Source organism: Heloderma suspectum, chromosome 1 (genome assembly GCF_057233095.1).
Source record: "Heloderma suspectum isolate Gila_16-S chromosome 1, 16-S_ref, whole genome shotgun sequence".
NCBI lineage: Eukaryota > Metazoa > Chordata > Lepidosauria > Squamata > Helodermatidae > Heloderma > Heloderma suspectum.
This window is the reverse complement of record NC_139458.1, coordinates 129078607-129104843: the sequence shown is the minus strand read 5'-3', so window position 1 is coordinate 129104843 and position 26237 is coordinate 129078607. Positions and strand designations below refer to the sequence as shown.

Here is a 26237-nt window from a genome sequence, read left to right as displayed (position 1 = left end):
AGCACCCTCCCAGCCAACTGGTGCACACACAGGCATACTGCCTCTGATACTGGAGGTAGCATAGAGCCATCAGGACTATCAGCCACTGATCGCTTTACCCTCCATTATTCGTTATCAGTAATATAAGGAACCCAGTTGATGCAGCAAAGTTCAGCTTATTAAAACTAAAAGCAGGTACACAAGCAGGATGCCCCAGGAGGGTTTACAGTAGCTTCCTCTGCTTCGTCTACACCCACACCCACACCCACTTTTCCTTTGTGGAGGTCAGTGCCGAAGCTAATTGTTCTGAATAAAATAATCTACCTTTTCCCAGTTGAGAACTTGTTGGCTTGACCAACTGGAGGACCTTGCCTGGAGTTCCTTTCTTTTCACAAAAATTAACATTTCAGGTTACTGTTTCAAGTTCTCTGTAACACTGTCATCCTGTGCACACTTACCTAGGAGTAAGTTCCACTGAACTCAGCAGTACTTACTTCTAAATAAACATGCATGGAATCGGGCGGTGAACACTTGTGTGACTAGACTTAGGATTTACATTGTGTCTGGTTTCCCTACACTGCCAAAGATGAAAAATGTGCCTTCCAACCTCCATAGTGGAGAAAGAAAAAGGGGAAAAAAGGAGTTCCATCTTACATGAATAAGGCACTGTATTGGCCTTCCAGCATAACGGATGCTTCTTTTCCAGTCCTTGCTGCTGGCTCTTCCGGCCATGGCCTCAAATTCAGTGGGGCTGTACCAGTTGTCGCCTTGCTTAATGCAACGTCCTCGACCACCTTGAACCAGGCAAGCCAAAGAGATTAGCTTCCGCTTAAGAACTGCTTTGTGCAGGTATGGCTCAGCTGAGTCTGCAAGCAACATGCCTGGAGACTCACAGCTCCAGCAAGCTCGAGCACACCCAAGGGCCTACAGCAGCCTTCCCCAACCTGGGCCCCTCCAGATGTTTTGGACTACGACTCCCATCAGCCTCCACCAGCATGGCCATTGCCCAATGGTCAGGGATGAGGGAGGTTGTAGCTGAAAACATCTGGAGGGACTCAGGTTGGGGGAGGCTGACCTAGAGAGCAGTTGCAGCTAAATAACAAGCACCTGAGGACCAAAACAGGCATTGCCTTTAAATGTGTTGTGCTGCCAAGGCTTTTTTTTCTCTTTTATACTCTAGAGTAGGTGCAGGGGCCCCAATCTGAACCTTAAAAGCTCCCTAACCCCAACACTAGAGTCCTGAACAGGGGCCCTGCATCTACGCTAGAGTAAAAACAAACAAAAAAAAGACATAGCTCTCTTTTAAATTATGTCTGTTTTGGCCCTGATAAACACTGATCCTATGAGACCAAGTCAAGGTCAACAAATGTCCATTGGGACAGTAATGTCCACTGGAAGACAAGAGCATTTCTCAAACACAATTGTCTTTTTCAGTGCATCATCATATTTGAAACATGCTGGATTCAGCTCCCACTATAGAATAGTGAGGAGTGTTCACACTAGCACCCACCCCGGCACAAAGAGGAGAGAAAGGATATAAATCCACTTTTTCTTTGTAAGGAAAGCCCTCCCGGCTCTGACCAAAGGTCCATCTCACTCAGCATCCTGTTTCCAACAGTGGTCAGACAGACGCCTCTGGGAAGTCCACATGCGGGGCACGAAAGCAAGAGCCTGCTCTGGGGGTTGCTCCCCAGCAACTGATCCTGAGAGGCATCCTGGCTCTGAAGCTGGGGAATCCACGCACTAGGCACTTCCCTCACATCCCAAAAATGTATTGCCAAAGTCAAGACTCCCACTGCTCCCGTATCCTGAGCATCCACGCTCATTCCGGTGCAAATAAGGAATGCAAATGCCCCTCCTCTTCCCACTCACATCTAGACATACAACACAGGGGTGGATCACCCGCGATCCACGGAACAGTCTCCGATAGGTCATCAGTCTACCTTCCAAATTACCAACATCATTCATAGGGTCTGGCCAGCCGTGTTGGTTGCAGAAATCAGAGACTCCGTTTGGTCTGGGACATCTATCATGAGGTCAGAACAAACTCTTGGGAGCTGGGGCAGGAGCCCAGAAAGGCCTTCAATTAATTTTCAGAAAGCTCTTGGTGCACAGAATGGCTTGTATTTGATGCAGCGCTCCTGCTGGGATGCTCCTGCAAGCGGAATTCCCTGCCCCCTCCTGTAACATCATTCCTGGAGACCCTCAGGAAGGGGTTTTGAAACAGGCAGGGGCTGCAATGGTGGTGGGGGCGGGGACAGGGATTCCCCTTATGTGGTGTCCTTGCACTTGCACTGAAACACCATAAAAAGCAGAAGCTGCCACATAGCTGGGATTGGTTGAGCCCAGATTCTATTGTGGACGTACTCTGGCCTGCCACACCCTCAGCCACAGCGATATGAGGTGGAAGCTGGACAAAACTACTCACTACTTACTCTCAAGCTTCAAGAAGAAACACTGAAGGATTACTAACCATCCTCTCAGACCAGGAACAGAGGACGAGACACCTCACCTGAGCCTAGTCGGTTTTTGTACAGGATCCCACTGATATTTCGGCATCGCACAGGCAGCTCATTGTCATACACTGAAGGGTCCCAGTTATATTTCGTTCCACCTTTGTCTTGTCCAGATGTTAAAGCCGTGGGAGGGGACTGAGGCCCTTTGGATGAATGGAAAGAAAAGGAAGTCACACAGGGCAATCAGGTTCCATTTCTGCCTTTCCTGCAGAGACAAAATACTGATCCTCAAAGTGCCATCTGGCCAATCAGACAAAAGACAACAATGAGTCTCCTTATTAGTTAAAAGGAGAGAAAACGAGTATTAAATCATCGCTGAACAGGACATTCTTCATCTGAGGGCTGGTTGAAATACAGAAACCATGTGGGAGGGGTGGGCAACATCATTACTTCCCATGCCACTGCCACCTCCCCACCCCAAGGCCAACACCACGGGTGCAGGGAACAATCACATAATCCAGTTCCCCCACATGGTTTCTGCATTTCAGCCATTGCCAGATCAACACGGGAGGCAATCATGTAAAAGCAGCAGCCCTGTTGCTCGTATTACATATGAACTGGCCTGGATTTGTTCATTTCATAAGACTGTATTAGCTAATAAGTAGAATAGAAGATTTTGTTTGTTTAATAAAGGCAAGACATTAAAAAAGGGTGTTCAAATAGCTACTGCACCACCACAAGGAGAACAACAAAATGCCAGCCTAGCAGGCCAATAATGATCTTGAACTACAAAGAAGATATGGCAACCTTCCCCAACCTGGTGCCTTCCAGATGTACTGGACTACAATGCCCATCATCCCAGCCCAGCATGGCCAATGGAATGGTGGTCCAACACATCTGGAGGGAGAAGGCTGACATATGTAGTGGAATGGCTTCCTTTTATGGCATCACTCAAGGCAGCTGCAGTCATTCGGCTGGCCCTGCTGACCTTTTAAGAATAAAAGAATTTAAATACAGAGACAAAGAGACAGAACTTACCAGGTATGTCAACATTTCACCCAGTGTTGAAAAGTAAAGTTCTATACAAAGCAGCAAGTACAAGCTACACAAAGCTGTAAAATCTTACTGCTTCCATATTTTGTTGAAACTGATAAACAAACCTGCTGAATCAGAATACTTGACTCTCAGGGCGCAATCCTAAATTAATGTATTTCCATTGACTTGGACTAACATTTCATTCATTTCATTTCTATACCACCCAATAGCCAAAGCGCTGTAGGTGGTTCACAAAAATTACAAAACATCATAGAAAATTTTCAACATACAAATTTAAAAACAAATTAAACAGCTAAAAACAGTTACAATGCGATAACAGGACTTGATAAAACAACTGACATTAAAATCCCATCATATGCCATCAAATGCCTTTGAGTAGAGTGCAGTCTTAACCTGGCACCAGAAAGATGCCACCTTTGTGCCGGGTGGACCTCAGTGGGGAGATCGTTCCACAATTGGGGGGCTACCACCAGAAGGCCCTTGTTGCCACCCTCCAAGCCTCCCTCAGTGGAGGGCCTCAGATGTTGACTGTAGCATTTGGGTAGGTTTGTCTGATCTTCATTACATTACACAGAAGTCCAATTGATTTGTGGTTTCTGTAATCCTGGTGCTGACAACCATAAATCCAAGTACTCTTTATTTTATTTTCTACTTATTATTAAATTATCACTAATACACATATAACAAAGAAAACAAAAGTGATGTATGGCAGACTATATAGTACATAAATCACAATTATATGAGTATAAATATTTATGGATAAAAACGTCGATATGAAAAAGATTCACAATACCGAAAAATACGGTGTGAAATCCATTGGTGCCTATCTGCCCATCCATGGACCTCCAAAATCTGCTTCAGAAGCTTGGGGGACACTTTGGACCAGATTAGGAGGGGCACAGAGGACAGGAGAGGAACAGGAAGTCCCACTCCCTGAGCAGAAGTCTACTCGCATGACATTGGATGGAAGCAAGGGATACACATTTATATGAATATTAGGTTGGAGCCAGACTTAGAGTAGACCAGTTGAAATCAATGGACAAGTTGGTCATGACTAACTTAAATCCCATTGATTTCAATGAGTTTACTTTATGTATGGCCATGTCTGCATCCAACAGTTCAGTAAAAGGTTGTGAGCCTATTGCAAATTTCTCTTTATTTTGTGTTTTCCATCTCTCACTTTTAAAATTTCACTTTGTTTTATCAATTGAATTAACTCAAGTACTCTTTCTGAACACATGTGTCATTTGGGATATAAAAGAGGATAGTTAGAAAACAGACTAGCAGAACATAAAGAGGTAACAATTCAAACATTAGAAGTTCATTCTAAGATGATTAACAGACACAAAAACATAACAGCCAAGTTCCTATCCATTAAAAGGCAGGAAACAAAAACCTAGGAGTGACATGTTAAAAAGCCCTGCAAGGCCACATTATACCTGGTGTAAGAGGTGTCGATGGCCCCTTTAGCCCTGCAGTCTCTACAATGCTGCCATCCGTGTGAACCACAATCAGAGTGGCTTTCTCAGCATTCAGGCTGTCCCCAATTTGAAGAGCCGTTCTTCCAGACTGCAGAAAAAAGAAAGAGCACAACTTGATAGGCATATTATATTTCTCATGCTCTTAATGGGCCTGTTCGCACGTAACGGCAGCAAATTGTTGGTTAATTAATTGTGGGCTGCATGCTGTGCGTGAGCCATTTCCAATCTGAATATTGTAGGTTAACTTTGGATTGTTTAACTCACCAACAACCCAAGATGTCCGGGTTCTCACATCACAAAGCAACCTACGATTGGGATGATCGGAGGTTGCACATTCCAATCAGAAGCAGCATGCAACCAGGCAAATTAAATTTATTTATTAACCCACGATTTGTCACCGTTACACATGAACTGGGTCAAAATCTTATTTACAGATCCCTAAAAACTTCCTACAGAAATAATTGGGTGGATTTACGTATTTCCATTTCTAGGAGGCGAGAGAAGAGGAGCGATCCACACCCCTCCTTTACTTCTTTTTCTGCATCCATTGAGTGGGGGCAGAAACACAAGACCCACAGTTCTGCTGTGCCAATATGGATTGGATCAGGGCCAATGTGTAAATAAAAGTGTAATTACAAATAAAATGTAAGATATGCAAGCTCCTTATTTATTATTATTTTAAAAAAAGTTTCATTGTAGCTTTAAAAAAGCAAATAATGCCAATTCGCTATATTATACAATTATATGCAGAAAAAACAATCTTTTTTCAATATCTTCAAAATTAATTCTGATACAAGAATAAACCTGAGTGAAATATGAGGCAGTTTAAAAAGAATGAAAGGAGAGATCCCTACCCCAAGGACCTCACAATCTAATACTGACAGAGCAAATCACAAAATACTCGTGATGCTGTACTTCTCAGATAGTGATACAAAAAGGGCCACCAGGATGTCAACAGCATCACCGCAGCCAGACACAACAAATCTGTTGTAGCAAGCAGTTAGGGCATCTTTACACATTTACAGGGCCCTGCAGAATACGTTTAGTGGCAAACCTGGGTTTGCCTCTGTAAAATGTGTGAAATCGCCCGGCATGGGATTGCAAGCAACAGCACAGAAGAATGGATTTCTCCCAGTAGCCCTGGATAAAGCTGCTAAAGCTACATCTGTGCCACCGCACTGATGAACTGTAACAGCTACACACACGTATAAGCTTGCTGCTACTTATTGCAAAGGAGATATTGAATATATAAAAATAAATATTGGGGGGGAGGGGGCGTGTGAGCTAACTCTGACCTTACCAGCACATGTCCAGAGATGGATGCTGCATTTGCCACCGAAGTAGTGAAGACGTTGTCTGCAGAGGTGCCCACGTTGGCTACAGTTACTGTGGTCACTTCTGTAAGATATAACCAAGATAAATTTAATTGACTGCAGTTAGGCAATTGCAGATCTGTTGTTTGTTACTTCTATTTTGTTAACTGTGAAACAAAGAATTTAGAGCAGAAGTTGGAACTTCTTTCAGCCCGAGGGCCAAATTCAACCTCACAGCAGCTTTGGGGGGCCGTGGGGGGCAGGACCAAAGGCCAAAGGAGTGGGGCCAAAATACCCAAACTACCAGCATCAAAGCTTTTACTGCCAGTAACTTGGCCTTCGGAGAGGCATTTCGACCCTTCAGAAGGGGGGGATGGGCAAATACTGGAAAACCACCAAATGATTGACGGTCAGCTGTCTGGGGAACCTCTGAGGACTGGATTTTACGTGCAGGCCTGAGGTTCCCCTCCCCTGTTCTAGAGGGTAACAGCTAGATCAGGGGTGGGCAACACAGGGCCCATCATGGCCTTGGGCATGCCCCTTGCCACCCCTGCCCCCAGACTGCTGGAATTTCAGTGCCGCAGAGGCAAACCCCCTAGCGGTTTGTTCCCCAAATGTGGTGGCAAGCTGCCAAGGAGACTCAAAAGTACCAAATGCAGCTGTTTTCAAGGTAAATGTGGCCTTCCTGGGTCTCCGTATGGAGTGTGGGCAGTGGTATGCCCCTGGAAGAGTCTGGGGGATGAAAATCGGCCCCCAGACTGCCTACAGTTGCCCACCCCTGATCTAGGTATTTTATCTCTCCCTGAAGTGTACATTTCAATACATAAAACGTTTAGAGAAACATTGGCTGTAGGAACACAGCTAACAGTTGATAAACCACCAGATTACTAACAGAAATTCTTTAAAAGACAGCCGGATGTAACGGAGGGAAGGAAACTTTCCACTGTAATATTCATTTTGAATTCTTTCCTTCAGCTGATTGTTGAAGTCCAAGCAAGGATTATGCTTTTAACTGGGTGTCAGAGTACATTATTTAGGCTGCAATCCTGTACACACTTACCTGATAGTAAGTCCCACTGAGTTCCATGGGACTTACTTCTGAGTAGACATGCATAGGATTGTGCTGTTAAATCTGCCCATTTGTACTTTATTATTTCTTGTGTTTCATACAACCAGCTCTGATCCTTCAGGGTATGCCATGCAAAAAGCGCATATGGACAATCTTTAAAAAATTGTCATGTTTAGAGCTGTCATATTCCCCCCCCCCCCGCCACAAACAGGACTAGTTTCCGCCTTCCCCAAATTGGTTGTCATACAGAAATTCAACAGGTGCAGCTTTCCCCTGGCATGAGAATGACAGAATTGTGGGGAAACATGAATCTGCTGGCCTTCCGTTTGTTAAATCGCTGTTAAAGGTATAGCAGCCCTGTCACTAACAAGGAACACGACCAACAGAAGTCTGCAGGTGTGACCGTTCCGGGACTTTACTATCCTTCAGAGCCGATTCACACATGCATATGTATAGCGTGATTTCTCTACACGTGATGACTAGTAGTAGCCGACGCGTGTCGGAAGTAGCTCCACAGAAAAGCGCGCTGTCTGAAAATTCTGTATGTGACGTGACATCGGCGAGGGGCCGTTCACACCAGCGAACCTTCACGCGAGCTGAGCCCGCCCGCCGGTGTCAACCAGCCCGCCGTGTCAGGACGGGGCTTAGAAGTGCTAGCCTGCCGCTGGTGTTCTTCTGCGCATGCGCGCGGCGCTCTGACCTGCGAAGGCGGCGGCGGCGGCCTCGTCAGCGCTCGGCAGGGACTCGGCCCCCATCTCGATGTGTTCGGCATCCGCCGCCATGACGGTCACGGCCGTCACCTCCTCTTCCGGCTCCGCCTCCGAGCCAGTCGCCTCTCCGCGCTGCTGCTGCTGGTGCTGCTGCTGCTGCTCTGACCCCTCTGCGGCCGCGGCAGCTGCCGCTGCTGCAGCGACTGCAGCAGCGGCAGCGACCGCCGCCGCCTCGGCCAAACCCAGTTGCTTGGCGGCCGAGTCCGAGTCCTCCATCTGAAGCGGCCGGGGGGGGGGGGTGAAGCCCTCGAGGTTAGCCGAGCCCGTCCGAGTGGGAGTTATTCTCCGATCTCACCCGAGCTCCACACTGAGAGATCCCGAACAGGGAAATCAGCTGCCCAGGGCCTTCTCCGATCTTGCCCGAGTACCCCCGATGGCGAGCTTTGCCGAGCCCCCCCCCCCGCTCCCCGAGTCCGTTTCGGTCTCACCCGGGTAATCCCGAGCAGTTCCCGAGCTGACCCGACCTCTTCCGATCAATCCTAAATCCACGTTGAGGCGATCTAGAACTGGGCCGACAGCTCGCGAAGGTGCCCGAACAGGTCTAGGTTACCCGTGGCTTCTCAAAGCGACGGCCTCCGGCGCTTGCCGAAAAGACCCGAGTCCTTTCGGCTGTGACCGAACCTAGAGGAAGGGCCGAACTGGGACGAAGGCTTTCTGAATCCCGCCCCTCACAGACCAGCCCGAACGGCTTCGAGGGAGCTGGCGACGAAGTCGCTCGTGCGATCCCGCCTCACGCGGAAACCGACGGCCGGCAATTTGCGAAGGCTCGCGAAGCGCCGAGTGGGGCTGCGCAAGGACTGTCGGGATGCTGCGGAGGAATTGAGGCGGGGCGGGAGTGCGGGCGGGATGGAACATGGCGGCCGTCAAGCGAGGTGAGCGCCGCGGCTCTGAGGCGCTGTTGCCGCAAATTCCGAGGCCTCACGCCGGGGCAGGGCGGCTTAGAGAAGTCGGGCTCGGCGTCCCTTATCTTTACGCGCCGGTCGATATCCCGGTTCCGAGGCTGGCCGCAGTTGGGGTTGCCGCTTTGGCCTCTGCGGGTGAATGAGTTACCATGGTAACCGCGGAACAAAATGCTTTTGCACCGGTAGAGCCTGAGCTTTTCCCGTTTTTACTCCGAAGTAAGTTCCGCTGTGTTAAATGGAACTTACTCCCAAGCAAATGACGAAAGGGTTGCAGCTCTCCAGTGCGAGCTGAGCTGCGTTTACGCAGAAAACGTCAAGGCGCAATCCTTTTCCTCTTCAGACAGAAAAGTCCTACAACTCCCAGCATCCCTTCAGCGGGCATGCTGGCTGGGGCATGCTGGGAATTGTAGGTCTCTCTTCTGTCTAAACCAGCATAGGATTGCGCCATTAGGCCGTCTCTAAGTGGTGGTGATGGGGGGTACAAATATTTGTTTACTGCATTTTTAACCCGCTTTTCAGACAATTGCCTCCCAGAGGCTAATATGAATTTAAAATGCGACAGAGCGGCCCTGCCATCAGGCTTACACACTAAAATGACAAGACACACAAGGGAAGGGGAACGGAAGGAAAAGGCAGGGGAAGGACATCAGTTTTTTAAGGCCAGAAAGAGTAAGGCCAGGTTCTCATGGAGGTGGCAAGTCTTTTTATCACTTCAGGCCACAAGTGGGGGGCCTCTTATGACTGAATGCGCCTTCATTTCTTCCCCCCACCCTTGTTCATATTATCTACAGAGGAAACTAGGTATCAGAATGAAGGGTTGTGTTCTAGCCTGTCTTTATTCCTGATGTTCGTTTTCTGCATGAAGGGGATTTTCTGCATAGTGAAGCTCTCATTCATTCATGGAATCCCCCTCCTGCAGCCAGCCTAGCCACAGGTTTACCACCTCAAGGAAGAACTAAGCCAAAGTCCCACAGAGTTGAATGGGATTTTACTCAGTACGGGTGGCCAGATGGAAAAGAGGACATGCGTCCTGCTGCACCTTTTAACAGTTGTGTAAAAGGGAATTTCAGCAGGTGTAGCTTATTATGCATCTTTTAAAACAATTAACTGGTTTATTTGGTATGAAATTATATGGGTGATGAAGTAGACTGTTGCCTGTAACGCTAAATAAACCAGTTACTCTAAGTAGCTTTGACTTTTGGAGTACACAGAACTCCTGGAAGGCTAAATTGCTGTAAGTGCATAGAGTGTTGGACAGTCTCGGGAGACCTAGGTTTAGATGTATGCTGCTGATCCATTAAGCTCACTGGATGATCTTGGGGCTGTCACTGTCTCTCAGCTTAACCTACCTCACAGAGTTGTTACAAGGGTGAAATAAGGGGGTAGTATTTTGTGCTCAGTAGTGGAAACAGGATAAAATTGTAAGACATAAGAATAGATATTTTTAATTAATCCAAAATAAATGGAATACGTTGTGATGTGTATGTGGAACTTGCTTCTGTACTAGCATTGATTTGGGGCTTCTCCACATGGGGCTTATATCATGCAATCAAGACTGGTTATGCACAAAGATTTGTGAGTCCTTTACACAATGTTGTCATCCTCCAGGGCCCCTCCACAGTTTATGACCTTTATTCCACCTTTGTAAAGCATGGGGAAAGTCTAATTTTTCTCTAGGAAACTCTATGAAGTGCTTTACTTGCTGGGTGTACTACTGTAATGGCACTATAACAGCAGTGCCATCTAGTGGCTGTAAAATGAAACATATAGAACTTGATGAGAAATAGTATGTGTCAGCCTGTGTAAAGGAGCTGATCTTTATCCCGGAAAGAATCCGGAAGCAGAAGCCCGCTAAGGATGCAGGATTTTAGCCTCTTGTGGTGAAGCCCTTTGTCACATTTATCTCTTCAGAGCCATCAGAATGGCCAAACAAATCTCAGACTGTTGCTTTGGCAAACAGAGGTAAACTCTGGAAAGGGTGACATCAGGATAGTTACTCCTTATTTTTGCTGTTTTAGGCTCCAGACTTGTACCCAGGTTCCTGCTAGTAAGCCCAAATGAGCTCAGTGGTACTTATGAGTAGACATGTATGGGACTGTGCTGTTAATCTAGTAGTTTCACTACATTCTTAGGTGCTTTGAGGTCAGTAAAAATGATACAGTAAATATCACAGGCATAACTCATACTGGGAGTATGTCTGTGACTGTATAATCCTACGTAGTCTGAGTCGGAGGGGTGCAGATGGCTCTCAGTCCAGTGTAAGGGGAATAAATGTTTGTTCCTCAGCATAGTGCCTGACCACCTTTGCCCCAGGTTTTCCCTTGATCATTTCCAGCATTCCTACCCTCTCTAATTGCAGAAGAGAAAGAACCTGCATCTTCTCAGGATCTGGATCAGCAGGGAATGTCCCTCTGAATACTAATTGCCATAGATAAATGTCCATAACCAGAAAGGAGCTAGCTAGGTAAATCAGCTGATGGTTATTACTAGTGGCATTCCAAAAATAAGAGCTACATCCAAATCTTTCCCCCTAAAAATGGTGTGCCATTAAGGGCGCAATCCTATGCAGAGAGACGGCCACCTCCAAACTCAGAGGCGACCACCTATCCAATGTAGGGCAGGTGAAGCACGCAGGGGATTGTTCCCTCTGCACTTCTCCTGCCCTGCATTTTCAGCTAGACAACCTATATCGGCTGCCTAACCGTGGGAGGGCGGAGTGGGGGAGGAGGCTGTGGTATGACACATAGAATGTGTCGTACAGGCATTTCTGCTGTTCCCACCCTGGAATACCCCATTTTGGCCGCTCTACACTCCTCTTGTGAGCACGGCGCACGGGGCTGTTTCACACTGCCTGCGAGGCAGTGCAGAAGGGGGGGGAGGTCAGTTCCCAGAAAACCAGATATCCTGTGGCCATCTAGCCGCTGACTAGTGGCCATAGGATTGCTCCCTCCTTCAAATACATGAATAATGAAATTCATGCATGGAGGACCATTCACTGAAATTTATTTTCTTCCAAAATGGAAATTGCTGTCATGTTGTAGGATGCTGAACTAGATGGATCCTTGGTTTGATCTAGTAGGGGTTTTCTTACGTTGTGCAGGAGTCAGCTGGTACTATCATCAGCTGGAGAAGGTACTCTTGCCTGTCAGTTGCTTAAACGTGTAGTTCCCACTATATTGTAACTTAAGCTGTATACGTTAAATATATTCTGTATTTTTAGTGAATACTAAATGTATAGACAGGCTACAGCTCCATCATACAGTCATGCCCATACACTATGAATTGCTTTCACTAGAAAGTGAAACCTGAGACTGCATCTGGAAATATATTCTGTTTCAATCTGATTGATATATGAAATCAGACCTTGCTGAAATAAGTAGCAAACTTAGAAACGATGCCATGATTCATTCACTAGAGGGAGATACTGCTTTGTGCAACTGGGTTGCACTTGAAGAGATTTATATAAGCCTCAAAATGTATGTCAGTGATTAATATGTCTCATTATCTCAAGCACTGAATTCTTGCTGTCCTGCCTAGTTTAATTTCATCTTGCTTTGAAATGTACCAGTTTGAGCAATTTTTTTGGCTATACTCCATTAACTACTTATAGCACAATCCTATGTGTATTTACCTAAAAATAAGTTCCATCATGTTCAGTAGAACTTACTTAGTAGTGTGTTTAGGAATGTAGCCCTAAACAGGAAAATATGCACACGATTACTTAGGGCATAATCCTACGGGGATGGTTGTAAGCCTCCGAAAGTGGAGGCTTATGGCCATCCAATGCAGAGTGAGAGGAGTAGCAGAGGCAATCTTTGCCTCAGCAATCTTCCTGCTCTGCATTTTAGCTAGCTGGGCTTTTCCTGCCATCCAGCTGGGGTGCATTGGAGTGGGAGGAAAGGAGGCTGGGGAGGCCTGGGGATATGGTGTAAGCTGGCCTCCCCAGTCGCCTTTCTACCCGCTGGACTTCGCAACTTTGGAGAGGCAGCTGGCGTGGTTCTCTCCATGGCATTTGGGAGGGGGAGGTGGTGGGGAGCTCGGATTCCTGGCTCCAAGTGCTGACTCTGACCTTGGATCCAGGAATCTGAACTATCCTATGCCCCCCCCCCCCAAACTCTGTCTAGGGGCCATAGGATTCCACTCTTAAGTGGTCTGTGGATCACAGCATTAACTTTGCCAGTGGTGGGGCTGGTATGATCTCTCAGAATTGTGTTACAGTTTTGAAACAGACTGTGCATGTTTTAAATTGGTAATTGTCACAGCTTGGATTGTTTGCTCCACGGAAATGCTTCTTTCCTAAAGGACTGGAAGAAAGTAATTTCTGCTCTAAAATGTATCCAGCCTTTCTTATGTTTTTAATCTTTGGTCCAAAAAAATATACTTTTTGGTCATTGTTATTTTTGTCTTATGAACAGGAAGAACATCATCTGTTGTATCCTTTCTCTTTCATCCAGATGGCTAAATAATTCTTATTTCTTCATATGCTGCAGTTGCCTTAGAATGTCCCAGAACATAACTCTGTAGTGCACAAGTGTTCCAAGGCAGACAAGCTGATGTGGCAATTGTTCCCTGAAGTTAGAAAGTTTGAAAACTACTATTTTATAGCATTAACCTCTGATAAGGTTTAGTTTCTAAAGGCTTAGTGAAGTTTAACAGAGATACGCTGATGCAAAGTATGTTATTACTTACGGAGGCTAGTAGATTATTGTTCGATATATACTAGGAAACTAAGAAATGAAGTGAACGGAATGATCCCCATGAAATAGATAAAGCTCACAGCCGTGAGACCTAAGTGACACAACTTGCAAGAAGTTCCCCAAAATGCATTCCAGACAGCCTTCAAATATTTCCTATAGTCCCTTCATTTTCATTCCTCATTCCTTTATTCTGAAGAATGTCAATAACCAGTTTCAGTAAAACTAAAATCTACTCTGCAAGCCAGAATTCACATATTACCTGTAGATCTTTTACAGCAGAATCGTAGTCCCATTAAGTTCAGTGGGATTTACTCCCAGGTAAGTGTGCATAGGATTGCAATCTTAATCTCGAAATGAAGGGGCATTGTCCATTAAATAACATACAAGCAAACTTAACATTTACATGATAGAAGATATTAATGTTCAAAATCCTCTACTAGCCTAAGTGGGTGTGGCTTCTTTAGCTTCGTTTTCACCAAGAAAATTTTGGCTTGGTATTGGTGTGTGGGGGTGGTTATGAGCATTATGTCCAACAGCAAGCAGAGCATTTTCAGCAATTCACATGTTCAGCAAGACTGCTGTGTGTATTTGTTCAGTAAAACTGGTTTATAAATAAAGGACCATCTAGAAAATACAATGGAAGCAAGCTTCAGGTATTTAAGCATTGCTCTTTTTTTAGAAGGCTGACCAAAACTAGCACATTTTTCTGTTTGTGCATTTCAGATGTATTTCAGGTATTATTTATTTCCTAAGAGTTATTTATATCCCATCTTTCAGGATACAACTCCTTCCAAGTCAGCTTACAGCTAAAATCAAAATATATTAATAAAATTGCAGTAAACAATATTAACATGTAAAATGTCATCAAGATCCTTCCCACAGGGCAGCTGATGGTACTGGCCCAACTGGAACAGGAGAAGGCCTCTGGTGTCTTCCTTGTTCCTGCAACCCTTCCTACAGGGCCAGTGAAGGTAAATGGTCCTATGGGTGAGGAGAGAGTCCAGGTGGAACAGGAGCAGGTGCTCCTGTATTTATAAGATGCCTGTGATATTATCAACATTCCCCACTTAAAGCCTTGCTTATGGGCTGACCCTGCCTCCAACCCAGGCCTAGGATGGAATATACACATGGACTGAGATATAGAATCCCATCTGGACATAGGATTCCCATTGCCAGTTATGGAATGGCAAAGCCCCCCGCATGAGAGATATTTGTTATCCATTACTAGTCCCCTTTGCTAGAATGCAGCCCTGGTTTATAAAATGATAATTTGTTAGGCCATGGTTAGCCAAAGTGCCCCAGAAATCTTTGCAAGCTGCCGGAGCTATTTTTTTCTTTATGTTGAAATCAAACCATTGTTACTTCTCCATAAGAAGTATAGTACAAACCATTGTTTTTCCTGACATAGGTTATGATTGATATAATGTACTATAGAGCTTAATTTCAGTCTATAAAATGCATTACAATTTATTTATCCTCACAGCAACTGTGAGGAGCCTTAAGATTGTGACGTGGCCACCTAGTGAGCTTCATGATTCAGTGGAGGTCTTCCAGTTCCAAACCTAACATGCTCTCCACTGGACCACACTGTTCTCTGTTTGTCCCATTTTTAATGCAGAAATAGTTTCCAGGAATTAGCCAAATTTAATCTGGCAGAATTCGATTCTGGACCCTTCATGGAACAACCCTGAGTTTTGGGCTCAGTCAGCTGTGGTAAATATGGTTCTGATGCGTCTACCATCACAGGCACTGCTGTCTTGAGTTTCTCTGAGCATGGTTAATGGAATGTTATACACCCAATAAAATCCAAGTTGGTTCTTTGCAATAAATTGAATGGTGATCATGATGTCCAGTTTGTCACAATCTTGGTTGAGGCTGACCAAATAAGTCCAAATAAGTTGGGAATTCATTTTGTAGAATAGCATTAGCGTAGAAATTTGAGCCAAGATTGAAAAGGCCTCGGTATTTTCAGTCCATTGTTAGAAATTTTAATTTCTGAGAATTTAAGAACTGAAACATCAGTGTACATTATTTCAAGAGTGGCAAATAATCTAACTAAGGCTTCTGTCACTTGAAAATTCCTACACTAGATCAGCCAAGAACTTCACTGTCACAATGGTCTTCCTCTTAATGGACTCTGAAAGTTTAATTATCTTTGATCTTCTCTATTAGCTTCTATAAGGCTTTCAATTAACCCAAGTAAAACAAAGCATTTGGCTTGAACAAATAGTTTATAGAGGATCTTTTAACTTTAATAAGCCCCTCTATACTGACGGATTCCACTAGAAATAGTACATCTAAGCTATATTGCAAGGCCTGTAGCTTGGTGGTAGGGTACATGCTTAGCATACACAAGGTCCCTGTTCAGTCTCTAAATAAAATGATTTCAGGTAGCAGGGCTGAAAGAGACTTGAGACCTTGAAGAGCTGTTGCCTGTCCTATGTACTGTAGACAGTGCAGGGACAGATGAAGATCCTGCAGTGGTCTGATTCCAGTATGTGCTCAGTAGAAGGGTTGGGAAAACTACAAATGTTCACAAAACCATATCTCTAGATAAAATAATGACGTTAAAGAAAGGTTATGTTTAGAAGTGATTTGAAACTTAACTTTGGAACAGCCGTTTGCTGATATGACTGATAAATTGGCTGGACCACTGAATCCACCCTGGAAGCATCCCTATGAAACCAAAAGCCACATTCTTGAATTACTTGCTAGAACATGGAGGCTTAGGCTGAAGGCCAGTCTTGGTGGTGGCAGCATCTGTGGCTGCTGCTTCACCAATACACACACAACTTACTTTGGTATCCTGATCCAAGCCAGCTTTTACAAGCAAACTATATTCTGGAGTTCTAATGACCATACACTCATGACCATCCAAAGACCATAGCTCTTTCCATTCTCCTCTGAGGATGCTACCGCTTCAGGCCCATTGTTCAGCCCTGGAAGCTGTAGAATGCATGTTTAGCTACAGCCCATAACACCACCTTTCACGTCAATAAATTGAATGTTGTTGGAAACATTCATGGGCAATGTTTATAATATACAAATGCTATATTATGGTCTACCATTAGTATAACATGGAGGAGGAGGAGAAACATAATGTGATTATTTATAAACCAATTTCCTTAACAGCACGTGACAGCTATCATCTGTTCCCTTACAGATTCTTTTCTATCTGAATGGAGTTTATTATATATTTTATTTCTTGGCAACCTTGCTGATCATTATTTATAAAAGTAAGTCATTGTAAATATAGAGCTAAATGATATTTCTACAGAGAATTGTGGAGCTGATGTAACTTGTCTTTTTTTTTCTTCATGCATACTTTGTGGATTGACAGGTCAAGTTTTCACTTACCCAGATAATTACTTGACGCTTGATCTCATATTGCTGTTCATTATGGCAATTCTAGAAGCAATCCGACTATACTTTGGTAAGTTGGATCACATTGTGTACATTGGCATCATTATATTAATCTCTTTACAAAGATATGTGTCAAAACATGCTGATTCAAAACAAGAAGCCAATTATGTTATAAGGCATGGAGGGAGCAATCCTATGGCCACTAAACAGTGAGACAACCATAGGATATCTGGTTTTCCAGGAACTGACCTTGGAGCCCACGCTGTCTAGCTGAAAATGCAGGACAGGAGAAGTGCGAAGGGAACGATCCCCTCCCCGTTTCTCCTGCCCTGCATTGGATAGGCGGTCACCTCCAAGTTCAGAGGCAGCTGCCTATCTGCATAGGATTGCGTCCTTAAATACTTTTAATGTTAAACATTAAAGTAACTGAGTAACTTCTGTGGTTATGTGACAAATGTGAGTTTGCTCTCCATGCTAGTTAAAATAAGGATTTTAACTGGCTGGCTGACAGCCCAATCCTATATGCATCCTATATGCATGTTTGCTCGAAAGAAGTCCCACTGAATTCAGTGGGACCTACTCTGAAGTAAGTGTGTAAAAGATTGCAGCTTAAAGGACAATAGTGTCTATTAGAATGTTAAAACTAGTGTATGATGTTCTGTGAATATTAAAACTAGTGTATTGTGTTCTTCTCCCTCTCTCAGGGGAGGGAGAAGATGTCATGGAAAAGGTGGGGCTCAGTTTCTCCGCTGTGGCAGGGCTTCTTTACACAGCTGGAGCAACAGAAGCACTGTAAAAAGGAATATCACAGATGTCTCTGCTTCCATTACAGTGAGAGAGACCATAGCTAGACTTCTAGCTGTTCTAGAAGCCATCCAATAAAGTAGCATAGCTACAATTCTCTTTTTCCTTACATTCAGAGTAGAGTACTTGACAAATGGCTAATGGTACTTCTTACACATTATTTTTGTACAGCTGCCTCCTGTAGTTAAACTTATGCCAGACGTTCGTTCTATAGAATTACAAGGTGCACCTTTAGATATAGAGACCGGTCTTATATGTTGCTCAGTCGTTCAGTCAAGTCCGACTCTTTGTGACCCCATGGACCATAGCACGCCAGGCCTTCCTGTCCTGCGCTCTCTCCCGGAGTGTGCTCAAGTTCATATTCATTGCATCAGTGATGCTATCTAGCCATCTCATCCTCTGTCGTCCCCTTCTCCTTTTGCCTTCAGTCTTTCCCAGCATCAGGGTCTTTTCCAGACAGTTTTCTCTTCGCATTAGGTGGCCAAAATATTTGAGCTTCAGCTTCAGTATCTGTCCTTCCAATGAGCAGTCAGGGTTGATTTCCTTTAGGGTGGACTGATTTGACCTCCTTGCAGTCCAGGGGACTCGTAAGAGTCTTCTCCAGCACCACAGTTCGAAAGCATCAATTCTTCGGCGCTCAGCCTTCCTTATAGTCCAGCTCTCACAGCCATACGTTACTACTGGGAAAACCATAGCTTTGATTAGACAGACCTTTGTCGGCAAGGTGATGTCTCTGCTTGTTACTATGCTGTCTAGATTTGCCATAGCTTTCCTCCCAAGGAGCAAGCGTCTTTTAATTTCATGGCTACAGTCACCGTCTGCGGTGATCTTGGAGCCCAAGAAAGTAAAATCTGTCACTGCTTCCATTTCTTCCCCTTCCATATGCCAGGAAGTGATGGGGCCAGATGCCATGATCTTCATTTTTTTAATGTTGAGTTTCAAACCAGCTTTTGCACTCTCCTCATTCACTCTCAACAAGAGGCTCTTTAGATCCTCTTCGCTTTCTGCCATTAGGGTGGTATCATCTGCGTATCTGAGGTTGTTGATAATTCTCCCAGCAATCTTAATTCCGACCTGTGATTCATCCAACCCAGCGTTTCTCATGATGTACTCTGCATAGAAGTTAAATAAGCATGGTGACAATATGCAGCCTTGTCGTACTCCTTTCCCAGTTTTGAACCACTCAGTTGTTCTATGTCTGGTTCTTACTGTTGCTTCTTGACCCTCGTACAGGTTTCTCAGGAGACAGGTAAGGTGGTCTGGTACTCCCATCACTTTAAGAATTTGCCACAGTTTGTTGTGATCCACACAATCAAAGGCTTTAGCGTAGTAAGTGAAGCAGAAATAGAATTTTTTCTGGAATTCTCTTGCTTTCTCCATGATCCAGCGAATGTTGGCGATTTGATCTCTAGTTCCTCTGCCTCTTCGAAACCCAGCTTGTACTTCCGGTAGTTCTCGGTTCGCATACTGCTGAAGCCTAGCTTGTAGGATTTTGAGCATCACCTTGCTGGCATGTGAAATGAGCGCAATTATGCGGTAGTTTGAACACTCTTGGCGCTGCCCTTCTTTGGAATTGGAATGTAAACTGACCTTTTCCAGTCTTGCGGCCATTGTTGAGTGTTCCAAATTTGTTGGCATATTGAATGCAGCACTTTAACAGCATCATCTTTGAGGATTTTAAATAGCTCAGCTGGAATACTGTCATCTCCGCTAGCTTTGTTGTTACTAGTGCTTCCTAAGGCCCACTTGACCTCACTTTCTAGGATGTCCGGCTCAAGTTCAGTGACCGCACTATCATGGCTATCAGGGACATTCAGATCTTTCCTGTATAGTTCTTCTGTGTATTCTTGCCACCTCTTCTTAATCTCATCTGCTTCTGTTAGGTCCCTGCCTTCTTTGTCCTTTATCATGCCCGTCTTTGCACAAAACGTTCCCTTGAGATCTCCGATTTTCTTGAAGAGATCTCTAGTCTTTCCCATTCTGTTGCTTTCCTCGATTTCTTTGCATTGTTCATTTAAGAAGGCCTTCTTGTCTCTCCTTGCTATTCTCTGGAACTCTGCATTCAGTTGGATATATCTTCCCCTTTCTCCCTTGCTTTTTGCTTTCTTGCATTTCTTTTTCTTTGGGATCGATTTCGTTGCTGCCTCCTGAACAATGTTACGGACCTCCATCCATAGTTCCTCAGGCACTCTGTCTATCAGGTCTAATCCCTTAAATCTATTCCTCACCTCCACTGTATATTCATAAGGGATATGATTTAGGTCATACCTGAATGGTTTAGTGGTTTTCCCTACGTTCTGCAATTTAAGCTGAAATTTTGCAACAAGAAGCTCATGATCTGAGCCACAGTCAGCTCCAGGTCTTGTTTTTACTGACTGTATAGAGCTTCTCCATCTTTGGCTGCAAAGGACATAATCCATCTGATTTCGATATTGACCATCTGGTGATGTCCATGTGTAGAGTCGTCTCTTGTGCTGTTGGAAAAGAGTGTTTGCTATGATCAGCGTGTTCTCTTGGCAAAACTCTATTAGCTTTTGTCCTGCTTCATTTTGTACACCAAGGCCATGCCTGCCTGTTATCCCAGTGATTTCTTGACTTCCTACTTTAGCATTCCAATCCCCTATGATGAAGAGGACATCTTTTTTTGGTGTTAGTTCTAGAAGGTGTTGTAGGTCTTCATAGAACCGATCAACCTCAGCTTCTTCAGCATCAGTGGTTGGGGCATAGACTTGAATTACTGTGATGTTGAATGGTTTGCCTTGGATTCGTACTGAGATCATTCTATCGTTTTTAAGATTGTACCCCAGTACTGCTTTTCCCACCCTTTTGTTGACTATGAGTGCAACTCCATTTCTTCTAAGGGATTCTTGCCCACAGTAGTAGATATGATGGTCACCTGAATTAAATTCGCCCATGCCTGTCCATTGTAGTTTGCTGATTCCCAAGATGTCGATACTCAATCTTGCCATCTCATGTTTGACCACCTCACATTACACAAATTACACATAAACTTCAGTAAAAGCAAACCAGGTATCCAAATATAAGTCCATTCACAAGTGATGCCTATATACCACTCTTTCAAATGTTGCTAGTATTGTTAAGTCTTCAATCCATTGCATTATAGGCGGTGAGCTTCTATCCTTCCAGTATTGTAGTATCAGTCTTTTAGCAGCCAAGAGGGTGCGAAAAATCCATTTATGCTGACTGTGTGTCACATTCCAAAAAGCAGGTACATAGTTTAAGAGAACATGTACATCAGTAAATATTAAAGAGCTTTCCAATACTAAGTTTATCCGCATGATAACTTCTTCCCAAAAGGAGGCAACTATTGGGTATTTCCAAAACATATGAATAAAAGAAGCATTAACTGCATTACACCTGCAGTTGTACCATAAATGAGTTGTATTGGCTTTTGAACAAGATAAAAAGAATCGAGAAATTTGTGAGTTGCATCAGTTCAGTCCATAGGGATTGTTCTGCAAGCTAAATATAAAGGGTCCAAGGGCCAGAGCAGCCTTGTGGATCAGAGTGTTCCCAGTCCCTTACTTCATTCCATTTGACCTTATACAAGAGCTTGTAGTAGCTTAATACAATGGGTAGGATCCAGAAAAGCCTCCTGTGGACAGAAGGGCTCCTTCCATTAGCAGGAGGCTTTTGATCAGTGGAGCTTTTCTATTGGCTGAATGCGGGAAGAGGCAATCTTCGCCAATTTCCCCCTCTTCCTTCAGTCCCCGATGTTCCCCCGAGCGTTCTGAGTGGAACTGCACTCAGGGATGCTCCCGCTAGCAGAAGAAAAACTAGATCCTCCCCAGTATTGCCTGCCCTTGATAATTTTTAGTCTATTAGTACCTGTTTTAACTGCTTGTCCAATGTATACTGAAATCACTGTTTGATTTTGGATTTTGATTTTTGTGAGCTATCACATTAGTGACTGTTGTGCTGCTGTCATCTTTGTTTTCAATAGGCACTAAAGGAAATTTAACAGAAGAAGAGGCTCCCCTGGGGATCAGTCTCGTGATCACTGCTGGCAGCATAATTCTGTCTGTCTACTTTCTGGTGTGGCAAACGTATGTCCTCAGAGCAGATATTGTTATTAATGTTATGCTGCTTCTTACATATGGACTGGAAGGAATTCTACAAATCATAGCCATTGCTGCATTTGTCAGCTAATTCATGTTGCAGTCTGGGGTACATCTATTTTCTGTATTTCTTCAAAAAGCATCCATCTTTTAAACTATATCCTTCTAAAGTGCATGGGGTTAATATTCTTAGGTTTAAAAGATTGGCAAAACTGTTGCTCATCACATGGCAAAATTTTGTAAGGCCTTCAGGAACTTGCGTGTAACAGGTTCTGTGGGTCATTCTTAGCATAGCTTATTTAGTAGTGGTGTACGCTTGCTTTGGAGTTTAGGGTTAAATGTTTGTACCCAAATCAAAGCCAATCCACATTTTGTAGGGCATACAAACTTGTTGCTTGTCCATAGTATATCTTTGATGAGCACCATTACGTTGCAGGGAAATGTGTGTTTCTGTAAATGCACAGGTACATGTAGCAGACACATGCCAGGGATCCATGGGTTAAATCAACATTAGTCCTACTTAGAGTAGGCCCATTGAAATGAATGGGGCTTAAGTTAGTCAGGAATTGTTTGTTTCTGTGGGCCTACTCTAAGTAGAACTAACATTGGATTTAACCTCATGATAGCCCACAGTTCCCCACTGGATGTTCACCACAACTTTATAGACATTGATCTCCCACTTAAATGTTAGGAGTGCTGTTCACTGGGAGGCACACAGTGAATAGGCAGCATAAAATGCTTAGTGAAGTATGACACATCCTTCAAAATAAATATAAGCCAGGGCTACACTCTTATGTTTTGCTGCTTAAGGTGATTACACATTTCAATAGGCTTACAATGAAATAAAACTAAGTTATCTGCTAATGAGTCAAACAGTGTACATATACATTCACTGCATACGTTTCAAAAGCATGTAACCTTGTTAGATTACTTGGAAATGGGTATCTTAACTGTACATATACTAAGAGGTGTAGTTGAACCAGTGGATTTTATTTAAGCGAATCTTTGATTTCAGTGTAAATCAGTGGTATTTCTTTCCATGAAAAAGAAATAGGCTTGGATAGCCTTGGTTCAGACGTAATGCATTCCACAAACAATTCCTGGGCCCACACACACTCTCTTCCTCCTGCCTTCTTTGTGTGCTCCAATTCCCTCCCTCTTTTGTGGGAAACTATCGTTTGCTGTTACATTTGAACCAGACAAACTATGGTTTGTATAAATCATACTTTCCTACAAACCAGAATTTGAAACTACAGTTTCATCATGTTTTCCAGTTCTGGTTTGCAGGAACTATGCCTGGTTTGGATGTAATTGTTAGCTGCAAAAGAGGAATTCAGGAAGGGCACAAAGGGAGAGATTTTGGTGTTACATCTGAACCATCCAAGCCAAAGTCTTTTAAGTATGGATTCCTTGTCAAGGCAAATAGTATTCTCATATTCCAAATGTCCAGTTAAATTCAGAAGTACAGGCTTCAAAGTTTTTTTTCAAAGTATTTGGGTGAAGATTTTGACCTGGTTTGCACATAACAGGGAACTGTGGGTTAAATAACCCATCATTAGCCATCGCAGTGCCAGAGTGAGCAAGCACACTGCCTCCCATTCACTTGTTGCTTCCGCTTTACATCTGGCTTTGTAAACCACCCAAGAACATCCCAAACCTGGCACTCTGGGTTAAACAACCCAGAGTTTTAACCCAATAATCACCCATGGCTTGTTGTTGGGTTAAAACTCTGGGTAACAGTCCAGAGTGTTGGGTTCTCATGTCACAACATCAACCCAAGAATGGGGTGTTCCTGTGTTGTTTACAAAACTAGATGTACAGTGGAAGTGACGAGCACGCTGAGGCAGCACACTTGCTCACTCATGCCATGTCCTGGCAATTCATGGGTTAAACAACCCATGAATTGCCATGACATGCAGACTGGGTCTATGCCTTTCTTCATGTACTACAGAATACTTAATTTTACTCTTGAATAATTTAGATAATTTTGATCATTTTATTCCTCATGTGAAATTATGGCAGTTTTGTTTTTGCCTTCAAGAATATCTAAAAGATGTGTCTGATATGAGGGCAGAGTCCTATTATTCCAGTTTTGATATAGTTAAGAACAATTCCACTTACTTCACATTCAAGTCCCATTTAACCCTTTAGAAAGGTGAATTGCAAATTGCTGTTCTTGGAACTCCAGTATTCAGTATTTTTTCTTCCATTTTGAAATATGTCACCTTTATTTATAATAGTTATTTTGGTTTTCCACCACATAATATTTTGTTCTATGAAATAAATAAGTATCTTAGGGAGCAATCCTATGTCCACTAGACAGTGTCTGGGGGACATAAGTTTTTTTGGTTTCCTGGCTGTAAGTTTGCAGACAGGGCTCCGAGCTCCGAGCCAGGAAACTGTGCTCCCCACCCCCTCCCTCTGATAGCCACCGTGGAGAGAACTGTGCATGGCTGATTCTCCATGCTCATAAAACAGACTGTGGAGATGGGGAGAAGGGGGCATTCCCAGTGGAGGGGAGGAGACCAGGGCGGCATTCCTACGATCTTTCCTATGGCCACCCTAGCCTCCTTCCCTCCCCTTCCCCGAAACCTCCGCTAGTTGGGCAAAATCAGCTGTCTAGCTAAAATGTAGCGAGGCAGGTGTGAGGCACCTCCCTCTCTGCATAGGATACTGGCAAGCCTCTGAGTTCAGGGGCTTTCGAGTATCCAGGGCGCAACCCATAGGATTGCACCCTTAGAACTGTGTTATTTACGAGGCAGCATCAAGCAGTGTTTTAAAGATGAACATGTTTTATGTAAGATTTAGTTTTTTAAAAATCTGTATTTATACATTTCTAATTTTCTATCAGTATTTTAAAGAATAAAATATACGCATTTAATTTTGTTTGTGTGTGTGGCTATTTTTATGGTTCAACTAAGGTTCCCTACTTCCACTGTTGGAAGTGTATATAAATGGAGTTCACCTGCTCATACTGTGTGTTAGCTAGTGGTGTTTTGTTTTTGTTTTTTTACACAATGTGAGAATCTTAGGATTGGGCAAAAGGGGCAATCCTGATGCTCAGATCTGGTAAATTGAAAGTAAGATCATATATCATGTTTGAGGTTTGGTCCATGGATTTTGGTCCTGAGAGTTCTTTCAGATCTGGTTGCAGATTGCTACATAGGAAAATTGTAACTTCTGCAGGACTATTCCTCCAGAAATATCCATAAAGTATTAGAACTGAAGATAATAAACTTTTGGGAGTGAGGATTGTATAAACATTATTACTGAGCACACTTCACTTGCATCACCATGTTTAGAGACAGTACTTTTGAATTACCTCTAATATGAGCAGCAGAATGGTATTTATCTGAAAGAGTACTCTTTCCCACCCAAAAATGGGAGGGATGGGGGGCTAGAAGGTGGTATGGTGCTCCTTCACTCTTAATGATGTGTCACCACTGCTAAGTAGTAGTTAATAATGTGTTTATTATTACATTTGTTTGCTTATCCCTGATGATCCCCCTCACACCAATATTTTATATTGGTGGTCTCCAAACTTCTTTGATTGCGCACCCCTATCAGTAAAAAAAAAATTGAGCATGTACCCCCAATATATGTATATTTATTTATGAATGATATACATGTAAAAAGGTAAAAAGGGAGAGGTGTCCCCAACCAGTCGTGTCCGACTCTAGGGTGCGGTTCTCAATCCCGTTTCTAAGCCGAAGAGCCAGCACTGTCCGAAGACACTTCCGTGGTCATGTGGCCGGCATGACTGAACACCGAGGTGCACGGAATGCTGTTACCTTTCCCGCCAAAGCGGTACCTATTTATCTACTTGCAATTTCTTGCTTTCGAACTGCTAGGTTGGCAGGAGCTGGGACTGAAGACGGGAGCTCACTCCGTCACGCGTCACTCGGGTCTCTAACTGCTGTCCTGCCGACCTTCCGGTCTGCAGTTCAGCGTCTTAACCACTAAGCCACCGCTGTCCTGATATACATGTACTACTGTACTAATATATTATGTAAATTATAAAAGATACACAAAAATAGAAATTAAAAATGGACAAGATAAAGATGAAATAAACAATATTTTTAAAATTATTTTATTTATTAACGGTACAAACCCCCTTTTTGCTCTCACTAAAAAAATAATAACATTTTTAGTGAGAGCAATGTGTCTGAATATGCTTCATTGTTTTTGAAAAACTTGGTTTAACACTTCGTGATACAGCAATTCGAAAGTCTGATTCTAAGTTCAGTTTATTTTGCTACTTGGTTTTA

General features: G+C 43.7%; 2 protein-coding genes across 15 annotated transcripts in view; one reads left to right on the top strand and one right to left on the bottom strand.

The window, feature by feature from the left end:
- The window catches only part of DEAF1 (DEAF1 transcription factor), a 50432-nt gene extending 41473 nt beyond the window's left edge, over positions 1 to 8959 (bottom strand). For all 6 annotated transcript variants that reach the window (XR_014792174.1, XM_084856874.1, XM_084856915.1 and 3 more), the window contains exons 1-5: positions 8055 to 8959; positions 6273 to 6370; positions 4931 to 5060; positions 2492 to 2638; positions 634 to 773 (exon numbers count right to left, since the gene is read on the bottom strand). Coding sequence is in view for 5 of the 6 variants with exons in the window: in XM_084856874.1 (XP_084713000.1) it covers positions 634 to 773; positions 2492 to 2638; positions 4931 to 5060; positions 6273 to 6370; positions 8055 to 8340 (801 nt within the window). In the remaining variant the exon portion in view is untranslated. The remainder of the gene's footprint in view (positions 1 to 633; positions 774 to 2491; positions 2639 to 4930; positions 5061 to 6272; positions 6371 to 8054) is intronic.
- TMEM80 (transmembrane protein 80) lies at positions 8958 to 24996 on the top strand. 9 transcript variants are annotated; one of them, XR_014792180.1, is made up of 7 exons: positions 8958 to 8996; positions 13442 to 13458; positions 13989 to 14041; positions 16887 to 16959; positions 17064 to 17156; positions 21855 to 22498; positions 22567 to 24996. XR_014792180.1 is itself a non-coding variant. In XM_084856939.1 (6 exons), exons 1-6 carry the CDS (start codon positions 8971 to 8973, stop codon positions 22058 to 22060), a joined length of 468 nt encoding a protein of 155 aa, XP_084713065.1. In that variant the 5' UTR covers positions 8958 to 8970; the 3' UTR covers positions 22061 to 24995. The 9 variants fall into 9 exon arrangements, 6 of the variants coding, with proteins under 6 accessions (XP_084713065.1, XP_084713056.1, XP_084713078.1 ...); XM_084856939.1 differs by having other exon boundaries at positions 21855 to 24995; XR_014792183.1 differs by lacking the exons at positions 13442 to 13458; positions 13989 to 14041 and having other exon boundaries at positions 8958 to 9178; positions 22567 to 24995.
- The last annotated feature ends 1241 nt before the right edge of the window (positions 24997 to 26237 follow it).

What these genes read in the sequence shown, in the direction of transcription:
- TMEM80 (XM_084856930.1), top strand. Translation starts at nt 9,176, where the DNA reads ATGGTAACCGCGGAACAAAATGCTTTTGCACCGGTAGAGCCTGAGCTT. An exon ending in GCTGATCATTATTTATAAAA is followed by an intron (nt 16,960 to 17,063) that starts GTAAGTCATTGT and finishes GTGGATTGACAG; the next exon opens with GTCAAGTTTTCACTTACCCA. An exon ending in AGCAATCCGACTATACTTTG is followed by an intron (nt 17,157 to 21,854) that starts GTAAGTTGGATC and finishes TGTTTTCAATAG; the next exon opens with GCACTAAAGGAAATTTAACA.